Below are 24265 nucleotides of genomic sequence, written 5' to 3' on the forward strand. Positions count from 1 at the left end.
CCTCGCATGTTGCCACCAGCAGGTAAACAGCTTAGCTCCAATCTAACCAAAAGTGCTGTGAGAACTTTCTTTTTAAATTCACCTCTAAATACTTGATTTCACTCATTATCTCTCTTCTGCATCCTCTCCAGGTGATTACCCACCCCCTTTCTTCTCTTAATCCCTCTTGTTCCTTCTCTTCACCGACCGCATGCCCTACAGAGAAGCTGAATCTGTCTGCTGAGAACTCCCTTCTGTGCTCCTGTTTCGGCACGGTGTGTGAATTCTCTCTTCTAGCTTCTGATGATGGGTTTCTTTCTGTCCCATTAGGACTTTTGAAAGCACAAATAACATGTGCGTCATAGTGGGAATGAGTTGCCCTCCTCCTGAAGCTAGCTTGGGTTTTCTGTGAGGTTTTTGGCTGAACCCAAGCAAAGCATGACAGGTGACAAAGATGCCGGTGCACGCTATGGAATTCTTCCTCTTCCTCCTCACCATGCCAGGCTGGCCTGCCATCTCTAGCCCCATTGTTCAGTCCGAGCAGCTGGGTCTTAGCAAGTGGTTAAAACCATGAGGTTTGCTTCAACATACATTTATCAACCCCTCCTCAGTGCTCTGTGCTGTACCTACGAGCCTTGTTTCCTAGCTCTGTGACAGTGTAGAAATGAACAACTTTGCTGTAAGTGACAGCTGGACCATGCAGCCTCGATTGTTGGGAATATTTCACATGCGACATTTATTATCATTCTCATTACTCTATGATACAGATCATGTACATGTGTGTATATGTATGTATGTGTGAATATCTGTCTATCATCTATCTATCCATGTATCTATCCATGTATCTATCCATCTATCTGTCTGTCTGTCTGTCTGTCTGTCTATCTATCTATCTATCTATCTATCTATCTATCCTATCCATCCATCCATCCATCCATCCATCCATCCATCCATCCACCCATCCATCCATCTATCTCTATAGATAGTCTTGCTAACATAGCAAACCATGGCTTGAATCTTTAGAAAGGTAAAGAAAGTTTACAGTTGCTCTTTTGCCCTCTCCCTCTCTTACTCTCAAACCCTCTTCCCCATCTGTCCTTCCCCCCCACCCCCACCCCCCCGACCTCGTGCTCATGGCCGGCCTTTCCTCCTCCTCCTCTTCCTCTTCCTCTTCCTCCTCCTCCTCTCCCTCTCCCTTTCCCTTCTCTCTCTCTGCCCCTACTACCCTCTTAACTCCCCTTTCCATGCCCTGAATAAATCCCATTCTATATAAAAAAAAAAAAAAAGAAAGAAAGAAAGTTTACAGTTGATAATAAAATTTAAACTAATTCCTTCCCACCAAGTATGCTCCAGAGATACATATGTTAACCCCACATGGAAGAAGCTTGCAGTCTGTCAGGATCAGACTTCTTGTCCTCACAAGACCTAGAAGTCTTGGGTGTAGATATTAAAACTTCCCTTAGCAGCTGGGAGATGGTGGCACACGTCCTTTTTCCTTGTTTACATCTCATTTATAGTATATAAAAGAGTGCTACAATTTAAAGTGCTTCTTTGATATACAGTATAATACGTTCATATGACTCTGTTTGGATCACAGACGCATTTTGAGTACTGCAGTGTTGAGTGATGCTTTCAGAATGATTATTGTTTGCTATTAAAACTTTAAAAAATTATATGACATTTAGATGAACTTTACTGCCTGTGAATACTAATAAGCCTTTGATTGTCATTGGCTGTTAAGTTTACAGTCAATATTATATCAGTATGCTTTCCCTTCATGCGGTAACAACATAATTTAAAACATACAACTAGAATAGACTTTTATTTTTGTAAGTGATACAGAAGGCTGGACTTAATGTGTATAAGTGACCAAAGTGATCTATTCCAGTAAATCATTTCATTGCTTTCAAGTCAGAGACCAGGTTGCTTGATAGGGGGTGGTGCACGTCTTTGATCCCAGTGCTAGAGAAGCAGAGGCAGGTGAATCTCTGTGAGTTTGAGGCCAAGCTGGTCTACAGAAAAGGTTTCAGGACAGCCAATGCTACACAGAGAAACCCGGGTCTCAAAGAACAAACGAAGGTGGTGGTGTGCTTAGAGATGGCTCAGTGGTTAAGAGCACTGGCTGCTCTTCCAGAAGACCCGGGTTCAACTCCCAGCACTCACATGGCAGCTCACAACTGTCTGTAACTCCTATTCCAGGGATCCAACACCCTCATACAGACAGACATACATGCAGGCAAAACACAGTTGTACATAAAATAAAAACAAGTAAATTAAGAAAACATTTTCTCAGCAAATATTTACTGGGCACCTACCATATTGACAAGGTAGCACCACCTGGCAAATGTCTATGCTTCTTGGGATTGTAAATATGTCCACACATTTCAGGAATTAACAAAGATTGAAATCGGAAAAGTGATTTTTTATTTTTCCAGATTATAAATGCACAGTATTTTCCAAATCAGAAAAATGGAAGCTAAGTTCATTAGATGTCACAAGGCAATAAAATTTGATTTTTATAATGAAAACATACCCAAATTTGAGATTTTTTTTCTATTCAATACAAATTTCTAAATCATATTTTGAGGGGCCCCTTTTTCATACTTATAAAGATTGCTGTGATAGTAAATGAAATACAGTCTTTATTTCCAGTAATCCAGGCTTTGGTTGCTACACCATAGTGGTGCTAGCTACCTCACAAAGGTTGTCAGCGTTTGGACACATTCTGGTTGTTGCTTCAACAACAACTTGGGGGAAGCTATTGGAATCCAGTGGGGAGAAGGGAAGGGTGCTGGTAAACCCCTGCCTCGCATAGGACAGTCCTTCATAACCAACAATGTCTGCTACAACACGGCATGATACCAAGACCAAGAACCTGTGGTGGGTGACAAGCATGTGAACATTGTAACCTGATGGACTAGAACATGTACTAAGTCCAGTTTCACCTGTTTCCACTAGAAAACCTGTTATAATTTGCAAAAAGCCCATATTTTGAACATGGAGATGATAGACTGAAAATATTACCAGTAAGATGCTCTGTTCTGTAATGAAGCTAAGTGGGTGAGTCAGAGAAGACTTGACAGGAGATGCTGTTTGAAATTCTGCTCAGCCTTTCAGAACCTTCCTCAGAACCTAGTCTACACAGGTCACCTTGAGCAGAAGAGCGGATGCCTATAACAGCAAGTATGTGGCAGGGTAGGTGATGGACCCTGATGGATTATCTCTCTGGTTATGATTATAACAAATAATACAAGAACAAATGACATAAGACCATAGAATTATATTTATAAACAGCTCACCGATTCTTTTTCTCTCTCTCTCCTTCCCCCTCCCTCTTCTCTCTCTCTCTCTCTCTCTCTCTCTCTCTCTCTCTCTCTCTCTCTTTCTCTCTCATCTGTAATTTCTAAAGTGTAGTAATAGAATAGACCTCGTAGGGTTGATATAACTAAAATTGAACCAAAGAATAAATAATTGAACATTTTAAGACATTTGAAATACCATGGAAGTTAAACATTCTGAGAGTGGGAGCAAGCGTTTACCATGATAAATGTTTGTATCCCCAAGTTAGGCTTCTCAGATTACTCATTTTGATAGCTTTTGAATAACACTGCCTAGTTGCATGGATTGCCTCTGGTGTGCTTTAGATTAACTTTTGTTTTTAGTTCTGACTTTTCATTATTCAAGGGTGGGTGTTTTTTTTTTTTAACCTGCTTTTGCATTAAAAAACAAACAAACCTGTATGTCTAACTCCTTGGGTCTAAACCTCTTGTGGTAGGCATTGTTTATAATACAGCTATAAAGAAAGCAAGTATCGGGTGCTGCTTTTAAAATGACCACTGAAAACGCCTTCATGACTAACGTGAAAATATAACAACTGTGAAATGTTTGCCTTGCAAGGTTTTCTCTATGGCTTCATTGAGCTTCCTCCAGCCATCATCTCTGAGCAGGCAGCAGTGGAAAGTTCCTTCCGATTGATTGTATTACAAAGGCCTTTTTCCCTTCAGTCTGTTGAATACAGGATCTACTCAGAACTGGCCTAGGTCCCAGAAGACCATTGGAGATAAAGCTATTATCCTTTCCCTGTGCATTATTCTGGGAAAGTATTTATAAAATTGAGCCTCGTTGCACCTGGTGACCTCCTTCTCTGAAGGAGGGAGGCCGGGAGGGGGTGGAGACTGTGTTCATTGAATTCAGATGAAGCGGTGTGTTGAACAGCAGAGAAACAACACGAAGCTAAGTACTTTAGTTAGTGCCGCTGTTTTTGCACATTGTTTCCATCTTGGTCTCCGAAAGGCACGCTGCTGACAGTTTAGCTCAAGAAGTTAGCAGTCACGTCGGGTGCTCTGTGCTTGATGGCATAGTTGACATCGTTGTGTTTTGTTTTTTGTTTTTTGTTTTTTTTTCCCCCCTTTTAAATGGCTATTTCTCAATAGGACTTGCTATTTTTAGGATTAATCTAAACTATTTGGTTGGTGTCAGTTTTCTTCCATAATTGCTATGAATACAGTTACCTTAAGACACGACAGACAATACTTTCCAGGGAGTGACACACTTAATATTCTTTTTCCTTTACCCCTTAAGTATTCAGGGTCAAACCTAGAGCCACAAATATTTTACCACCCAACATTGCCTTATCTCATGTGCTTAGACTTTTAAAGAAATTTTATCAACATGAAAAAAAGAATAGCTGAAAATCATTTTAAAAACTTAGTCCCTTCTAAGTCTACCAAAAAACGGAAAACCCTCGGGAGAACAGTGCTGTGTGACAGTGCTGTGTGACTAATGTTTCTTTAACAACGATTTTTGCATTATGTTTGCATGACACAGGTACCACTTATGTTTTGTTGGATATGTTGTTGCAATTCATATTTAAACGGTTACCAGATAGTTGGCTGGTTTGAGACATTGCTTCTGATTTTTTTGTTTCTCAGAGATTTCCAAAAACTAGTTTGATTGATCAAACAAGATAAAAGTTAAAGTTAATCCCAGTTTTGTCCCAAGCAAACCAGGATGTTTTTATTTCCCTCTCCGTTTCTCTGAGATACGATCAAGTGCCTTTCCTGTAATTAACTCAGTGCAATGTTGGTCACGCAGACTTCACAGTATATTTTGGGCCTGTATCATAGTGGTACAGTGTAAGAGTTCGTTATCATTCACGGTACCAATGAAAGCCTTTCTGTTTATATGAATCATGTTTAAATTAATAATTTATATCAATAATGTTTGCTAACTTAGAAACTGGTAAGAATTTCAGTTAGTCGGATGGTTTATGTGTATACATGGTACGTACCCTGGGAAACCAAAGCAGCACCAACCAGCTTGCTGCTTGCACACTAGCGTGTGTTGTTGAAGTACAGTGAACCTTCCGGTATGGAAGTCACTCTATCTGCAGCTCAGTAAAATGGTCAGCAGACTGTGTCATTCTGACTTTTCAGTGTTACTTAGATAAGTATTAGTCATATAACCAGAAAACCCTTTCTATAACCAACCAAAAGTTGAATTTGAGCTGTTATAAGCTGTCTGGAAATTGGAGACTGCTTACTAGTTCATGAATTTGTTCAGTGATTTATGGTTGAGGATGGTTCCTGCCTTTTAAATAAGAAAAAAAGCGTGATGTCCCACCTTCGTGCAATGCTGTGTGCAGTATATTTCAGTTATTAGTAATGGAAAATAACATGAATCAGAGACAGTTCTACAGTGGAGTGCAGGGTTTGTAGTAATAGTCAGGTTCCTGATTGATGTCTACCAACTGCCTGCGTGTAGCTTGTTTATCTCCTGGCTTGTGAGCATCCTCACGTCCATTTTATAAGCTTACAGTAAGAGATGTGTGTATCTCTGCCATCTGGCGGAGTATCCGACATGACAGTCAATAAAGGGTCCAGTAATTTAAATTTGTGCCTAAAGTACATTAAATTGTTGGTCATTTCAGAGAAAAGTGTTCTAGACGATTCATAGCATGGATTAAGTCTGATTTTTACAGACTGTGTAACCACTGAAAGTGTACACTGGTGTTACAGAGTTGAGGAGAGACAGTTGGAGCTCGTGCTCACCGGCTAACCTGTCACCTTCTTTCAACAGGCTCAGCACTATGTAGCTACAACATAAAGCCTTCCGAGTACACGCTGACTGCAAAATCCTCTGGCTTTTGCCCCAAACTACCAGTACCAGCCAGGTAAATTTTATTGTAAAGTTGTTAACTTGTAGCCTTTGTTTTCATAGGTAAATGTAGCACCTTGTTGTTCTGAGAACATTGCCGTTTGATGATGCCTGCATCATCCTTCTAACCGTATTTTGAAAGTATGACTAAAACAATAGCTCTTCCTTTTTGCTTTTCAAATCCTTATAAAAACTTACTCACAGACAACTTCTCTTGTTCTCAGATATTTCGAATTTCTCTCAGGGCTTTTATGGTTTTTTGTTTTTTTTTTATTTTAACTCCAAAATTTTTAAGTATATAAAACTTGAATCATTGTCAAATCTGCAGCAAAGTTAGATCCAATACCCACTGTCCCCATAGATGCCTTGAAACTGATCCCAGTAACACCAACTGAAATTGTTTTTGTTCTTTACTCTGTATTTTTAAAGTATGTGAATTACCCATATTGTTGTTCAGGTTTCATCCTTCAGGCGTATTCTCAGTGTTAGGCTATTTGCCAGGCATTATCCAAAATCTTATTTAGCAAACATTTATTATTAAATCCTGACTGTACGTAATAGACCGAAGATGAAGAAATATTCTTTGGCAGTGGTTCCCAGTCCTTAGAAGTGAAGCAAACAGAAACATGATACATAGACTTGTTTAAAGATACAGACACTCAAGCATTAGAGAGTAATTCTCAAAATTATGTATACGTGTGCATACATTTGAAGTGTTTTATCTTTCTATCAGTGCGACGGGGAAACCTATAGAGCTGACTAGAAGTCAGTATGTGATAGGGGGGCTATCGAGTGAAAATTTTGAGATTCGAGTATGTGAGAGCAGATCATGTCAACTTTAGGATTACTTATGGCTATAACTTTGGCTTTATTAACTTGAATTTTAAATTTTCTTTTGCAAAGTACAAAACAGACGCATCACTTAAATTCATTGCTAGCTCTTTGATCCTTGTCAAGTTGCTACTGTCAAATCAGAATTGAAAGCCTGTAGGTATAAAGGGGCTGCTTTAGAAGAAACTTGGGAAGGATTTAAAAATTACAGCCTTAAACTCACGACTCGGAAGATTGCACTCATAGAAGTGAAGACTGCAAGGCACACCACAGCCGCAAAGCAAAGGTGCTTTGGATCCAGTCATTGTAGAAAATGTATTGATTAGAAACAAGCCAGAGCTGGGCCTGATGGTATAGGCCTGTTATCCCAAAGAGGCTGGAGCAGGAAGACCTCAAGTTCAAGGCCTGAGCTCAATAACAAGTTTAAGGCCAGCCTAGGCACCTCAGTCAACCCTGTCTTGGAGATAACGCTCAATGAAGAAGAGAAGAATTTTATATGCATTTCTGCCCAACTGCTAAAGTTTGTTTTAAATGTATATTTTGAGTATAGACTCATTCTTTCTAGGCTAAAACATACTATTTAAATTTTAAAAAAATAGCTGGAAAATTCTGAGCATGGAAACGAGGTTGCCTTGCTCCTACACAGTTGTGGATGGGTGTGGGTATAGCTCATATCACAACCCCATCCCCCAGCCTGTGATCCTCCCATATTGGCCAGCATTTGTTATTGACTCATTCATTCATTCATTTATTCATTCATTCATTCATCTCTTCATTCATTTTGAAACTTAGACAAGAGTCTCATGTGTAACTCTGGCTGGCTTGGAACTCACTATATAGACCAAGCTGTTCTTGAACTTAGAAAGATTAGCCTGCCTGTGCCTTGCAAGTGCTGGAATTAAAAGTGTATACCACAGTTACTAGCCCTCTTTTAAATATACTTGTAGGTGTGGGTAGGTGCCTGCAGAGGTCAGAAGACCACGTCCGATTCCCTGGAACCGGAGTGAGCGCCATCCTTTCCAGCCTCCTTTCCCACCTCCTCTTCCTCTCCCCTGAGGAACATAGTGTCCTCCTGAGACAGAGCAAGGACTTGGGTTCAAGCAAGTCGTGACTTCTGAACTTGAGTTTGAAATATTCTGTTGGGAAATAGAAAAGGGCACACCGGTCTCATTGATTTCCAGCTCTTTCAGTCTTGTTAAACTGCTGCTGGAAAATCAAGACTTAAGTCTGCAGACGTGAAAACAAAGGGACTATTTTCAGGGATCCTCAGTAAGAAAAACCTAAAATTTATAGTCCGTGGGGGTACTTTGTCCCATTGTTCTGTTTATCAGCTGGAATGAGTCTCTTGAGCTGTGTGTAAATCAAGTTTCTCCATGAATAAATAGAAATAGGCATTTTCCGTTGCTCTGCAAAGACACCATGACCAAGGCAACTCTTACAAAGGGAAACATTTAAGCGGGTCTGACTTACAGGTTCAGAGGTTTAGTGCAGTCTCATGGCAGAAAGCATGGCAGTGTGCAGGTAGACACGGTGCTGGAGAGGGAGCTGAGAGCTCTATATCTTGATCTGTAGAGAGCAGACGGAGACTTTGCTCTACACAGGGTGTAGCCTGAGCATAGAAAACCTCAAAGCACACCTCCACAGAGACACACTTCCTTCAGAAAGGCCACACCTACTCCAGTAAGGTCACACCTCCCAACAGTGCCAATCCCTGTGAACCAAGGATTCCAATTTATGAGTCTATTGGACCCAAACTGTTCAAACCACCAACCACCACAGTTCATATTCACAAAAATGTTTCGGGGATTAGGATAATACCTGTGAAATGTTCATTTTTGTTCTTAGCACCCAGCTTGAGAAATATTCTCTCTCCCTACTTCTAGAGCCCTTCAGCTTACCTAGACCTTCCTGGGTGCCCAGAGGGGTACAGCTGATGATGACAGTGCCCAACTTAGCAAAAGCAACTGCAGACTGCTTTGCAGTAAAACTCTAATACGCATTAAAACTCAGATGGCCCGAGAGCTTTGGGGTTTTAAGAGAAAATGGCTAGAAAGGGCTACGGTTTACCCAAATTCATACCTGTGCTGGACGCAGTGCCAAGTGGAGTAGCAATGTGGGGAGTACCCACCCTGAATGCTTGCTGCGGTATTACACACAGGGAAGGATAACAACAGGGTCAGAAGACAGTCTCTCAGTTTGTCAGCTTTCTTAGGCTCACGTGGAAGATCGATGGATGAATTGATTTACAAATCACTTCCTGTGTCTGACCAACATCCCATTCCTTGTGTGTATTACTCTATCATTGAACCCCCACAAAACCTGTGCAGATTCTGCCCCTGATTTGTAGATGATGTGGAAGATGAGAGAAAGTAGGTTACCCAAGGCCACACAGTAATTGCCGTGAGTCACAGTGTGAGCTGAGATCTTATAGGATCTCTGTGGCAGTTGCTGCTGTTTCTAAGGTGTATAAAAGTGTAAGGAGAGGGAACATAAAGTGAAATATACAAAGAACACTTTATATAACCGCTAGATTCTTCTTGGCTTAGTTCCTGCTTTTTATACACCACAGAGATCTTTCTAGAACCCTTTATTGTTATTCTTTCTCAAAGCTATGAGCTAGAAATCGTGTGTGGTTGTTTAGTTTTAGTTCGAGGTTCTGAAGTCGCGAGTGAGATGCTGATTGCGGCCTCCTCTGGTGAAGACACACAGAGCAGGTAGATTATCAGGAACCGTGGGCATTAGGGACCTCCTTCCCTGTGGTAGTCAGGACTCAAACGGGAGGTGAACAGTGCGTTTGCCCAGGTAATATACACTCTACCTATGAGTGGCTCATTTTAAAAAGTATCTTTAAAAGACTTGCTACACATACATTTTGTTCTTGTTGGCTAATATTTCAGTAATGTGAAATGCCAGGCCCTACAGGACACACACTGACTTCTTCAAGATGCATTAGCCTGTGGCCTTGAAAGAGAGAGAAACTTACTGTCAAGAGAATTCTTTATGATGTGTGCCCTCTTCATTAAGTAAAGACTATATCATATAGTCTAGACAGTAGTACAGACATGATCTCATATACCAGGAGCTCAGAAGTGTTTTCTTGGGGGATGCGAAATGACATAATTCATTTTGAATTCACCATGTTAAATAGGACTTCAGTGGTAAAATAAAACACAAGCATTTCCATGTAAGAAGTACTCAAATTAAAAAAAAAAAATTCTGTGAGAATAATCTGATTGAGTGCATTTTATCCAGGTATGAACTTGCCCAAGAATAAATTTAATAGCTAAAAATTTTAAATGAATTAAGCTTTACAATGAAAAGCCGGGTGATGTTGGCACACGCCTTTAATCCCAGCACTAGGGAGGCAGAGGCAGGCGGATCTCTGAATTTGAGGCCAACCTGGCCTACAGAGTGAGCTGGAGGGTAGCCCGACCTTTGCAAAAAATCCCTATCTCAAAAAAACAAAACAAAACCAAAAAGGAAAGATAAAATGCAAAGCTAAATATGGTGGTGTAAAAATAACCTATAATTCCAGCACTGGGGGTGTTGAGATGGGGGTGCGGGGGGATTGCTATGAGCTTGAGAGGAGCCTAGACTGCAGAGACTGCATCAGAAACTAAAGAGCAGCGACAGGAAAATTCAGGGCTGAGGATGTAGATAATGACAGAACCCATGGCCTATGGCCCCGAGTTCAGGGGTAAGGAGTGGGAAAAGAATGAAGGAAGAGAGGAAGGAGGGAAGGGAGAAAGAAGAAAAGCAGGCCGGCAAACGGAGATTCCGGCGTTTTTTGCTTCACGGCTACATATTTAATTTTATTTTTGAATAATGCATCCATAAATCCTTTCCTATTTTTCTCTTATTTGTTTTCGTTCAAAGCAGATTTTGACCATTTTGACTATAGTCAATGCAGTTAACTAGTTTTTGGTATTTTTATACTTTAAAATCAGGAACTACCAAGTCTTTTTTTTTTTTTTTTAAACTAACATACAGTAAATTGTAAAGAAAAAGGATACTGTTCTTTTGCCCCAATTCTTTGGAGGGTATTTGCAAAAGAGTGGGCCAAGTGACAGTTCCGAGCTGCCTGACTAGGCATTTCTTCCTAAATAGATGGGAAGGATTAGGATTCTAAAAGTACAGTCCTTCTTTTTCTCAAGCTGCTCTCTTCCTTCTAAATTCATAAGGAAGCAAGCACTATGCTTGTCGTGAGAACTGGAATCATTGTCTTATGGGCCAGCTCTTGGGTGACGGTGGTGATGCTGGTGACCTGAGGAGACTTACAAAAACAAAACCGAGAAGACAATGGCTTGCAAGTGCAGTGTCAGGAGAATTAGGACTTTAATATCTGATAGGAAACAACAAAAGAGTATTCAGGACTAGTGAAGAAGGTGTGGGTCCCTTTCAGGTTGAAGGTGGAGGCAAGTGAGTTCAGCCAGAGCTAAGTCAGAGATGACAGGCCAACACACACAGAAGGTAGAAATGCAAGTGACCATAGACCAGAGAACACTTGACCACTAAAGATGCAGAGCCAGCCTTCTGTGTGTGTGTGTGTGTGTGTGTGTGTGTGTGTGTGTGTGTGCGTGCGCATACACGCTTGTGTGGTTGGAAGTGTAGTTAGACAGAGATTCTGACTTGACAGAAAAGACATCCCTCTAGACAACATTAGGAAAAAATAATTATAACCTGCCAGTTATAACAGTGTCAGTTTAAAGACTTCTGCCTCTGTTGACTTACAGATTTATAGCTAATCCATTTTAATTCTTGTAGCATTTCTATCTACATTTATTTCACTTAAAAGTGTTATGTAATTTGATACCTTTTCTCATTTTTAATGACATAATGTTGTTCAAGAAACAGTTGCTCAGAATGTTCTAGCCTCCTACAATTTAAAATAAAGTGTTAGGAATTTGGCCTTGACTCTAGGGAGTTCGTTCAATGCCATTTTGGAAGTATGCACATACAGGCAGGTACACAGATAATGGGTTTAAAAAGTGAATATTCACGTTATAGTGTTACAACATCATTTTTGGATACATTTTACTGAAAACACCCAAGGTAAGGCTTCATCTTTAGAATGACTTTGTTTTTTGTAACGTCTAGTAGTGTGGATGACACTGTTCATTGCCACCCATGTTCATTTAATGGCATTTAATGAGAACAGATACATAGTTCACTCACTAAAAGAATTTTTTTGAGGAAGGAAACAAAGACAGCGTTTTGCTTCAAGTCAGTTATTGTTTTCTTGAGATTAGAAGCCTTGAAGTTTGGTGTCCAACCAGATAATTTTACCCACTAATTAGACCAATATTTGAGATTGAGGACACAAAAACAGGTCTTCAGTCCAGTGTTAGACCTGCCACTTGTCACACAAACAGCTCTAATCAGTTAGCTTTGTGCAAGGATGGCCAAATTTTATCTTAATTTGTACACGTGTATTTATACCTATGTATTTATATGTATGAGCTCTCCTAAAAGCCTAGTGTTCCTGGTTCACAGTGTAATCATGGTTAGTTATGTATATGTGTGTTATTCTCTCAGAAGCTGAAGCAGATCCATGTTATTACAAGTCAGATTCGAGTCATGCCTCATACATACCTATGTTCTCTCACTGTATGTCCCAGCTGTAGTACAGGGAAGCTTGGATTAAATGCCTAAGTCATTTTCTTTTTTTCTAGACACATATCATATATATGATATATGTATATCATATATATCACTTACGTAACATGTAAATGGTAAAGAAATTTGCTGGAGTATAGTTGAGTAGTAGAGCAATTGTCTGGCATGCCTGAGATCCTCCCTGGGTTCATTACCAAACTGAAAAAGGAAAGAAAACAGTCCTGATTTCTATGATCCTAACAAGTCATGTATTTTTCACTTTTTAGTAAAGTATTTTGTCGTTCCCATATTTGTGTGTAATCTTTTATACAGAGATATCACCACTACCTTATATGTGACTTCCCCATGTATTTCTGTGTTATGAACATTTCTATAGATTAGTTCTAATGGCTGTTTTAAGTTGGTGTCTGTTAATGTCTTGGCATGCTTTTGTTTAAATGAGGGTATCTAAGCTCGTGCCCTAAACACCTTTATTAATATGAGGTTTCCTACGACGGTTTGAAAGAGGAAACATTCTATTAATGGTGGCCCATTTCACGTAAAAAGCATGTGTGTACGTTTACTTTTAAGTTGCTCTTGGCAGAATTTCATTTCCCACGGAATGAAGTACATGCTCGTCAACTCCGCCATCTGCTCCTGCTAGATGTGCAGTCGAGGGTCTCGAGTGCTTGCTTTTGCTTCTGGTAGTTCTCCATGCATATGTGTATGTGTGTATTTCTCTTCAGAAGGGGAGGGTAACGTCTTCTGTTGGAATGCACACTCCACCCTCTCTGATAAGCTTGTGGTAAGATTGGCTTCGTTACGCACAGCGGTCATCTCCTTAGCGCACAGCACTTAGCTCCCATGACGTGCAGGGTGGAGTGTATTGCAGCCATATTCACCTCTCATTTGTGTGTTTGATGTGGCATTTATATTACGTAGGAGTAATTTTTTTTCTGATTTTTTTTTTCTTGTGTCACCAGTGCACCTATTCCATTCTTCCATCGCTGTGCTCCTGTGAACATTTCCTGCTATGCCAAGTTTGCAGAGGCCCTGATCACCTTTGTCAGTGACAATAGTGTCTTACACAGGCTGATTAGTGGAGTAATGACCAGCAAAGAAATTATATTGGGACTTTGCTTGTTATCACTAGGTAATTGTTTTTCTCATTATTAGCTGTTTCATAGTACTGCAGATGGCTGTTCTGTCTTTAGCCAAAATATGCATACAGTTGGGGATCCGTGTAAAATGTCTGACTACCCGTGGCCAAAATAACTGTTTCAGATTACATTTACTTATAAATATATACATAAATGTATGTATGGCATATATCTGAAACTCTTGTTGCTTTGTTTTTTTCTTTGATTAAAGACTTGTTTCCCCACGCTTGGTTACTGTCAGAGCTGATTATCTTTAATATTAGCCAGAGGTTCCTCCGAATGATTTAGCAATCCTCTTGTTTTTAGATATCATTCCAAAGGTATATTTATACATAAGAGAAGCTATTCTATATAGAGAGAACATATAAGAATCTTATATATTCTAAGAGCATAGATTTACTTTTGATGTATGTAATTTTGCATTTTTGCTATAGTTTATAGTATTATTGCCTTGCTGGGAAAATGAGGAAATCTCCACTTGTTAGCCACAGAATTATTTAGTCAATAATTATATTCTAAAAGTTAATTTTATTTTGAAAATTAAAAAAACCCTACATGATTCTAAAACTATAGAATTGCCTATGAAAATTTATAAGATTTCTTACTTGGGAGAGATGAGCTAGTAGGAACCAAACAACTATTTTATTGCATAAGTAAAGTTAGTGTTGGTGTATGTTTAATAGCAGTTGTATTCATTGAGAAGATATAAGCTGTATTCCCACTTTCTTAGTATTAGACAGTGTTTTCTTTTTGCATAGTGGTAAAGTAATGCCGCTGTACACATGAATTATAGGTCTGTGATGTTTGAAAAACTCACATCTGTTCTCTTGTTCCCGTCCCTTTACGGTTCAGATAGTACCTTAAAACTCCTATACAGACCTAACCATTTCTTTAGCTTTGTAGATGGCCCACAGAAATGTGACTAGAAAAAAAAAGTCACTTGGTTTTCTGAAATGGTTGATAGTTTAACCAAAAACACATGTACAGACTTTAAGATTAATAATGTGAATTCATTGGAATTCCACTTTTATTAGAATATTCCTCTCCTGAGGCAGAAGAAAAGAATATAAGTCCAAGATATCTTTGTTCATTTCTTTGTGGAGTGGGCTTCAGATGATTAAATGTTTATAAAGTGTTATTCAGAACTATTATTTCTCACACGACGGTTAAGTGCCCCCTTTTTCAGGAATTTTAATTAACATTTTTGGCTCACTGGCATTGAGTTGGGGATAGATAAGGGAGTTTTCTGAGTAACTCAACCCCAGGAACAGAGGAAAAGGTTTGCAGTGAATTGAGAAATGAGGTCTGTGGGGATTTGGCTTTAGTAGTTTAAGGATTGTATATTATATAATATAATATATTATATAGTAGGCTCATACCCCCTCTATGAGTTGTACAGTTAAATGTAAACTATTAGACAATGTTAAAATGCCATCTAGTGTGTTGAGTTAGAGAAGTTTGTCCTGAGACAGTACAGGTTGCTCAGGGCAGTAATTGGTCTGTAGCTACACGTTATGGTTTGTGTATGTGTTTTCGTTTTGGTCACCAACATGACATGTCATGCTCTACACCTGTTGTGCTGATGTCTGTGTGCATGTCTGATGTCACCCTGGTTGCTGTGCAGTCAGCATTCACATTAGCATGCGTTCTCTTCTGTAGTTTGTAACCCACGCAGTTAGGACCTTTGGTTTTCCGAGATGCTGTTTAAATGTGTGAACCATAGTATCAGAAACGGCCCGTCCCTTTCCAAAACTGTGGTCATGAACTAAGTCCAATAGCATCGAATTATTCCTGTAGGAAAAAACAACACTCGTGTGTCTTTCTCTTTGTGTCCCCTCGTGTTTTTCAAACGGTATCCTCTGTGTTCTCTGTCTTCCCTGCAGTTCTGTCCATGATTTTGATGGTGATTATCCGGTATATCTCAAGAGTGCTAGTGTGGATCCTAACGATTCTGGTCATCCTGGGTTCACTAGGTAAGCGCTTCTCTTCCTCTTTGTTTTCGTGGTGCCTAATTGATTTCATGGTGGAAACTGAAATAAAAAGAAGAAAATGAAATTTTTATTTTCCTGTGCTATTTCTTCTTCTCCAGAACGAGTGTTTATTTTTGCCTCGGGGGGTTATCATAATTAGAGTCTCATTTCCTCATTTCACTCTGGTTAGCACTTGAAACACATCCCCTTTTCTCTGTGCATGAGTAAGAGCACACAGCATTCAGTTAACATTTTGAGCTGCGTTGCCTGACTCCCCATTTGTGTCTCTACTCTGACTGGTGCCGGTCCTTCTGCTGTTCACACCTGCCTTTACATTTCCTTCTCCTTGCGTTTCTGTATGCACTGTTTTCTGACAGTCTTCACTGTCGCTAAGCTATTCCTACTTTCCACAATTGGTAACCTGTGTTTAATTGTAAGATACTGCTTCATCCTGTGATTGTCCAAGGCAGAGATGACAACGTTGTTCCCCCTTGCCTTTTCACAGTTAGCACGTTCCTACCTTCCTGCGTTACAGGCTCCCCTCTGTTCACTCATGCCTCTTAGCCTTGTCAAATAACCATAGCTTTTACATCCAAGTTATTATTATATTTAAAATATTGTTTTTACACACTGTGCCTTAAGAGTTTATTTAGCTTTGCCTTGAAAGGTCTTCGACTTACATTTACATTTAAGGTTCGATTTCTTGGGCTAATCTTCTGGATCCTGTGTCTGTAAGGCTTTCTGAGTTTGTCATTTGGCTCACCTTTGTATTGACTGAATTTAGATGATGTATTCACGAGGGACTTAATGGATTCTGCATTTTCCCAGTTCTTGATGATCAAATATTGTCTTTACCTTTACGTGCACATTTTGGATTCTCTGGGTAGAAGCATGTTCAGGCACATATGTTGCTTCCTGCCTGTGCTCCACCCCCAGAATCCTCAGAATGACCATATTGCATTTTGTTTCTTTGCCTGATTTCACCCCTCAGAGATTTTTATGTGTTTTTCTGTAGCCCTATAATATAAAGGTTTTAAAAGATGAGTTTGCTTCCTAGCCTCACCTGGTGTCTTTTGGGGATGGCTCCTTCCCACCTCTGAAGCACTGTTTTTGTTTCTATATCTGATCATTGTTCCTGTCCCAGGGGTTTATTTCTTCTAAAACTTGTTGCTTATTCCGTGATATTTTACAGTCCTCTGAACAGCCTTGCTATTCTCTCTTACACTGGGATGAGTTGGTCGGGCTGACTCTGTTCCCTCTTGGTGTTCATTTTCCCACTGTCAGTCCACGTCTGGCAAGACAGGGAGGGCCTGAGATTTGATCCTTAGTTCCACTCTATCTCTTCTTCCTCCTCTCCTCTGCGTTTTCCTTTTGCCCGCCAGCCTTTGAGTCTGACTCATGTTCAGATACATAGCTTTCATCATAAACCTAAGTTTACCACAGTAGCACATGGTATTTCCTGTTACTTAACTTACCCAATTTCAGTTTTCCTGTTTGCGAAATGAATGATGACCATTTACTGTGGGTCACAGCAGTAGAGGGATCAGCGCAGGAGTTAGCGCCCGCTAAGTGGCGTCATCCCTGAAGTACATGCTCTCAGTCTGATCTCCCAGAGCTTCAGCTCCTCTCGGAACGGTCTATTCCTGTTTGTAGAGAATGCAGAATTGCTTTTGTTTTCCGATGTGTTGAGCAGTTTCCCAAGCAGCTTTCTGGTACCCTGGGGGCTTCCAAGGGGAAGAAATATTTTTACATACTTTTAACTGGTTTGGTTTCCACCAGTTTTCATTAGAAGAAAACTCATTTACTATTCACCAGCAAGCATGACAGGGAACCTATAGATGGAGGTCTGGTTGATAAGTGCAGAACTTAGTCCAGTTTTTATCTGTCAGACATGATTTATACTACTCTCCCTCAACTCTGCTTTGAATGGCCCTTCCTTGTAGTAGCCAATGACTCTTTTCCAGGGAAGTCTGGCATTCAGGTATCCTTCTACCCATACCTCTTTCTTGCTACTCACTTTAGAATGGATCAGTGGTCTCTGTAGGCTTAGAGAAGGAACTCTCCTAGTACTCATGGTCTTGCCTCAGCCTCCTAGACCTCCTTCTGGAATGCTCTTTCCTTGGGCACTCTCAGAAGTTGATCTCTCTCAGGCCTTATTGTCTTGCCCATCACATCATCTACACATCATCTCAGGGAGGCCTTGCTTATTAGTGTTTAAAAAAAACTGCAGCACCTTCCTCAGCCCAGCCCTGTCCTGTCTAGATTTCCCCCTTAGATTTTACATTCTCTTGTGAGTTGTTTCTGTAAGCTTCCATTTCCTCATTGCTATGTAAGCTCAGTGAGCAGAGAGGGTGAGGATCTGTTTACTGCCCTGTCCCTGGTGGGTAGGTGCTAAATAAATGCCTTGAGTGAAAATTGTGGTATATATGGACGTGGATTTGCCTTGCTCTTCAGCCTTTTCATATCTGAGCTAGTATTAGAGATAAAAGTTCTTCACGCCCAGAACCCAGTGCATGCAGAGATTTCCTGCTTTGTTCCCACCTTTGGGGAGAACTACTCTTTCATACACTCGGTCTGTTATTCATTATTTCATCTCTGTTCAAACATTTAATCAACTGCATGGCGGTCGGCACCAGGCTTTGTTTTTACCAGTTTCTCTTGGAGGTATCTGTTGTTACAGCTTCATAGTCAGTGATGGATATATTGAGAAAGTCTAATCGATACACTGAAGGTCCTGTAGACACTTAATATGAAAACTACCTTCCTTCTTGTGATACCAAAGACAACCACATGCTTTCTAGTTAAGTGAATTGTCACTGTGTCCCAAATGGTGATAAAAGTGTAGGTCCAGAAAGTTAAGTATCTATGTCCCATGTTTTCTTGTACTGATATTTGCAAAACCAACTGTTATGTATCTCCAGGTGGCACCGGTGTACTATGGTGGCTATATGCAAAGCAGAGAAGGTCCCCCAAAGAAACAGTTATTCCTGAACAGCCTCAGATCTCGGAAGACAATCTGCGGGCGCTCCTCATCTATGCCATTTCTGCTACGGTGTTCACTGTGAGTTGGGTACCAGTGGAGAGAGACCTCAGTGTTATGTGCATGTGATCCTAAACGGAATGGAAACTCACTCTGGCCATAGTGGAGTTCCAGTTCCAAGTCTGCTAGAGGCTTCTCTAATTAATGAATGTCCTTTGATGCAACTGTTCGTTCTGCCGTGTGTGCTTTTCTGAGTTAATTTTCACTTGGGATGTTTATATTGACATTTGCTAATAACACATTTCTTATTGTCATAATATAATTACATTTTTGGAAACAGTTTTCCATATTGCTGAATAATACATTAAGAAGTACAATATTGTTCCTCTTACTTGTCCATTTGTTATTTTTCCCTTTTATTTAAGACTTACCTTTTAACAATAGATGTGGTATTGTGACATGCACTCTACTTAAACATGTGTTATATAGCGAAAAATCTTACTGACTAACCTATAGTTAAGTGAGAGATAATCTCAAGGTTTTTTTTTTTTTTTTTTTTGAGCAGGCTAATAATAACAATAATGGCATTAAAACTATTGGCCCCAAAGATCCTTGTTAATTACGTTTCTTCAACTAGAATTCTTTATGCTAGCTTCAAGAGGTAAAGACTGAGTAACAAGGGCCCACCTAAGGAGTTTCAGTCAACAGGGAGGTGAAGCACAGAGTACTTTCCTTGCTTGAGGTGGTGGAACGTAGCTCTCCCAACACTGCTCAGTGATAGGCCCCTCTGTGCAAATGAAGTCTTGTCCTGACTGACAACACATTAACTGTAATTACTGGGGAGAGGGGAGGTCTTCATAGACTGAGAAAGTTGTGTTAGAACGTGCACGGCTCTGCAGTTTGTGTTTTCCAGTTAGAGACGCGGTGCTCTCCTTTCTTCCCCTCCGCTCAGGTCATTCTCTTCCTGATCATGCTGGTTATGCGGAAACGTGTCGCTCTCACCATCGCCCTGTTCCACGTGGCTGGCAAGGTCTTCACACACCTGCCTCTGTTGGTCTTCCAGCCCTTCTGGACTGTTTTTGCTCTCGTCCTATTTTGGGCGTACTGGATAATGACACTTCTCTTCCTTGGCACCACTGGTAAGAAGAATGCAGTTTCCTCCTCCTGTTTATGAATCTAATTTGCACCCGTGTATTGTAAGTCCTCAGAGAGGGTTGGCTGTGTAGCTCAGGATAGAATGTTTGCCCACATGAGTGACGGCCTGTTGATTCCTAGTGCACACACACACACACACACACACACACACACACACACACACACACACACACACACACACACACACACACACACACACACACACACACACACACCACACACACAACACCCACACTACACAACACAAACACACACACAGACCACACACAACACACAGAAACCACACTCAACACATACACACACCACACACCACATACAGACCTCACACACACACACACACACACACTACACACACACTACACACACACTACACACACACACACACACACACACACCAGAGAGATACAATTCTTCATACATTTGTTGACAAAGATACAGTAGCCATCAATCTTAACAAGAGTGGGCACCCATAACATATTCCCACTTCATGACTTTTAGCAGATCTTAGCAATTAGGATCTAAGCCAGCTACACCCTAACACTGTTTAATTTCAAGAGGGTCATGGATTTGAAGTGAATTCTCAGTTTGCTTAGGTATTTGGATCCATTTTGTAACGAATTAATAAATTCATAGCCTCTGTGCCTTGCTTTACAGTCCAGAGTCATCCTGGACTACTCTTGAGTTCCTGATATGATAGTGGACTCAGAACCAAATGTTAAGACATTGGTGTTAACCTTGAAAGGTGAGGTTAGTGATAGTGACTTTGTGTGAAGCTTCTCTGTCCAGTCAGTTCAGACTCCATAAAGGAATAGGACATTTATTTCTATGCTTAGAGAATGGTTTAGATCTATAATTACTAGATAAATAAAACCCTGGAAAGAAAGAAAGAAAAAGAGACAAGCAGACAGACTGGGAGGGAGGGAGGGAGGGAGGGAGGGAGGGAGGAAGCAACAATTGATGTGTTTGAACATTCAGGCCCAAATAACTGATAATGGAATTAGAACTATATTTAAATAGATTAGTTTAAACACTTTTGTCGATGCTTTAGAAGAGACCAAACTGTGTAATTGTGTAATGTATAGTTTTACAACTTTGTAAAGCTATGCGGATCGAGTCCCTTAGTGAAGCACTAAGAGCCGGCATATTTACGCCTCGGTCGCAGGGAGTGGCTTGTGTTGTGGGAAATCCTGCTGCTCTCACGTTCAGTAGCCAAGTGTCTTGGTTTCTGCTCTATGTGATGCTTGTTTCCTTGACATTTTCCCAGGCAGTGCTGTTCAGAATAAGGAAGGTTTCGTGGAGTACAAAATCTCTGGGCCTTTGCAGTACATGTGGTGGTACCATGTGGTCGGCCTGATTTGGATCAGTGAGTTCATTCTCGCCTGTCAGCAGATGACTGTGGCAGGAGCTGTGGTAACATACTACTTTACAAGGTGAGGCTTCTTTACCTGTGAGAAAACCCTAGTTCATTCGGGTAGCCATGGCTACAGGAGAAGAGAGTGGGGCCGAGGCTACAACAGCTTCATTTCTGTTTGTTTGTTTGAAGACGGAGTTGGAAAGGAATGTGACCAACGTACAGTTGATAACTCTGTGGTTGGTTATTCCTTCTTTCACACTTGGCTATAATTGCCTAAAACCCAGTTCCAGCACAGCAGACTCTGATGGGACCTAAGGACCTATAAGGAAGTAAACTTTGTTGAGTGTCAGGTGTAAAAGCCTCATTTGTTTCTCTCAGAACTGTTGTGAGACCCCTTTGCTAACTTCAGGATTGAGACCTAAAGGAATGAGCCTTACAGTAGTGTATTCTCAGGAGCTACAGTGTGTTTGAGACAGCTGGCTGGCCCACCCTAGGCTGGCCTGAGACTTAGAGGTCTGCTGCCTCTGCCCGTTCTACACCACAGCTGGCCAGCTGTAGACTGTTTCTTAAAATTCCATTTTCTAATGATATAACTTATTCCTTAAATAGTCATTAATAAGAACTTGCAAAACCAGTTTGATCTAAAGTGGAGAGCTTAGTAATTGCTCTGTTGATGTTGTAGAGATGTGAAACTGATTTTGTAACATTTTTAGTGGTTACTTTGTCAGTTTCTCCTAAAGCTAGATAATATTGCTGTGTGTGTGTGTGTGTGTGTGTTTTTTTACATTGCAGTCGATTCCAGACCATATATATTTGTGTTTCTTTCCTGTTCTAGACTTTGTTTTAATTATCATCTTGATCATTTTAAAAACAGGGATAAACGGAATTTGCCTTTCACACCTATTCTGGCATCAGTGAACCGCCTTATTCGTTACCACCTCGGTACTGTGGCCAAAGGATCCTTCATTATCACCCTCGTCAAGATCCCCAGGATGATCCTTATGTATGTCCACAGTCAGCTCAAAGGGAAGGTAAGAGTGCTATGCTTAGTCAGGCTCTCTTGGGCACACCAGACCTCATTTCTGCACGTAGTAGGATATAAATGTTTTCTTCAGAGGCTGAACAAAGTGGGATCCCATTCTTCCTCCCTATCTCCCATCTATATATCCCACATGCCCTGAAAAAAATGTCTGGTACAGCTCAGTTAGCCAAATGTCCCCAGTAAGTGACAGCAGAGGTCAGTGAGTCTAACAGTAAGTCTCTTAACCTCTGAGCAGAACCAGGGGAAGTGGCCTTTGACATTGGTCTGGGAAAGGATTTTCCTTCTTGAACAGGAAGAACAAGAAACCAAAGTGAGCCTGAGGAGTCAAGAAATCCAAAAAATCTGTAAATCCTCCTGACTAACATACATGAATTCCTACTGACTAACATATATGAATCCCTACTGACTAACAAATATGAATCCCTACTGACTTGACTGGAAGTAATGTGAACTTCAACGTAGTTTTGTTCCCAACCTACCTTTTCCTGGAAACTGGTCCTGATTCCCTTCTCCACGCACGTTCTCTTCCTCTTCTGCACCCTCACAACACACTGTCACCAACCACACCAACTCTAACCATTCGGTGTTTGACATTTATTTTGTCTTGCTGGTTCTATATGTCTTCCTCTAGCATATATGCAGTCATTAGTAAATAAATTGTTGTTTTGAAGTGATTTGAAAATAATTCAGCCATTATATTGGAAGAGGGAAGGCATGGGTATGGAGGCCCTGAAATTATACTGTGGCTTTAAAATCTTAATGTTTCTCGCACTTGAAGTTATGCTCATGGTGATTAGATTTTTGCTTCTGTGTTTGTTTATTATTCTGCCTTTTCCTCTCTCAGGAAAACGCTTGTGCACGATGCATGCTGAAATCCTGCATTTGCTGCCTTTGGTGTCTTGAAAAGTGCCTGAGCTACTTAAACCAGGTAACGTACACTATGTGTGACCCACTTTCAAACGGACGTGTGCCGCTCCTCCTTCCAGGATAAATTAATTGAACTCAATTGAAAGAAACTGCGTTTTTCTTCTAGTATTATATATTGTTCCTTGACTGAGTATGCTTGTTCCTGTTTTTAAACTAGTGTGTTTGCTCACTGACATCGTTATTATGTTAATTTTAGTTTTAAGACATGGATAAACATGTCATCTTTCTGAAAAAAATGGTCCCTTTTCTCTTAATTCACATTTTCTTTTGTTTGGTTGCATTTTTGTTTGGTTAGTTTGGATTTTCTTTTTCTTTTTTCTTTTTTCTTTTTTTGTTCTTGCATTATTTAAGTAGTGTTTGAAAGCTTTACTTTAGTAGAAATCTTGCGTGGGTACTTAGTCCTTTTTAGACCCTGACTCCTCTGCACAGTCTCTGCTCTTGGCAGATAGCTTGTTTTTTGTTGTTTTGTTTTGGTCAAACACTGAGATCTCTCAAGTATTGACCTGAGGAATATTATCAGAGGACGTGTTGTTTCTTTTCTGTCTCTGTGTCTCTGTGTGTGTCTACATGCATGGAACCCTCATGTATGTGTATGTGTGTGTCTCGTCTCTGTGTGCATCTACATGTGTGGAGTCCTGGAGTGGATGTGTCCATGTCCCTGTGTGTGTGCACCCACATAGTAGAGTCCTGAGGTCAGTGTCTAATGTCTTCCCCTTCTGTTGACCACCTGTGTTTTGAGACAGGGTCTTCTCTCTCTGAACCTAGAGCTTGCTGATGTAGTTAGCCTTGTTGGTCACTCAGTTCTGGGATTACAAGTGTGTGGCACTGTGCCCAGATTTTACATGATTCTAAGGACTCAAGTCCTCATGCATGGCAAGCACTTTACCGACTGAGCCACTGTCCCAGCCCTAGGAAATACTACTTTGAAGGCCGATTGAAGGGGTTGACACTTGGGGACACAGGTTAGGCCTCCCTCTGTGTTTCTCTATCTAAACAAATAGAACGTGCTGGAGAGTTACCTTGTCCTCATTTGCCCTGTCGTTTACTGTGTGTCTGTGTGTCTGTGTGTGTGAATGCATATGTGTATATGTGTGTGTCTATGTGTGTGTCTGTGTG

General features: G+C 40.6%; 1 protein-coding gene across 1 annotated transcript in view; it reads left to right on the top strand.

The window, feature by feature from the left end:
- Slc44a1 (solute carrier family 44 member 1) overlaps nucleotides 1-24265 on the top strand; it is a 126785-nt gene that overhangs the window by 85028 nt on the left and 17492 nt on the right. Inside the window, exons 5-12 of the mRNA XM_032903954.1 lie at nucleotides 6058-6151; nucleotides 13545-13714; nucleotides 15605-15694; nucleotides 18613-18752; nucleotides 19624-19810; nucleotides 21091-21256; nucleotides 22055-22211; nucleotides 23067-23150. Coding sequence (XP_032759845.1) covers nucleotides 6058-6151; nucleotides 13545-13714; nucleotides 15605-15694; nucleotides 18613-18752; nucleotides 19624-19810; nucleotides 21091-21256; nucleotides 22055-22211; nucleotides 23067-23150 — 1088 coding nt within the window. The remainder of the gene's footprint in view (nucleotides 1-6057; nucleotides 6152-13544; nucleotides 13715-15604; nucleotides 15695-18612; nucleotides 18753-19623; nucleotides 19811-21090; nucleotides 21257-22054; nucleotides 22212-23066; nucleotides 23151-24265) is intronic.

This window comes from Rattus rattus, chromosome 1 (genome assembly GCF_011064425.1).
Source record: "Rattus rattus isolate New Zealand chromosome 1, Rrattus_CSIRO_v1, whole genome shotgun sequence".
Classification (NCBI taxonomy): Eukaryota; Metazoa; Chordata; class Mammalia; order Rodentia; family Muridae; genus Rattus; species Rattus rattus.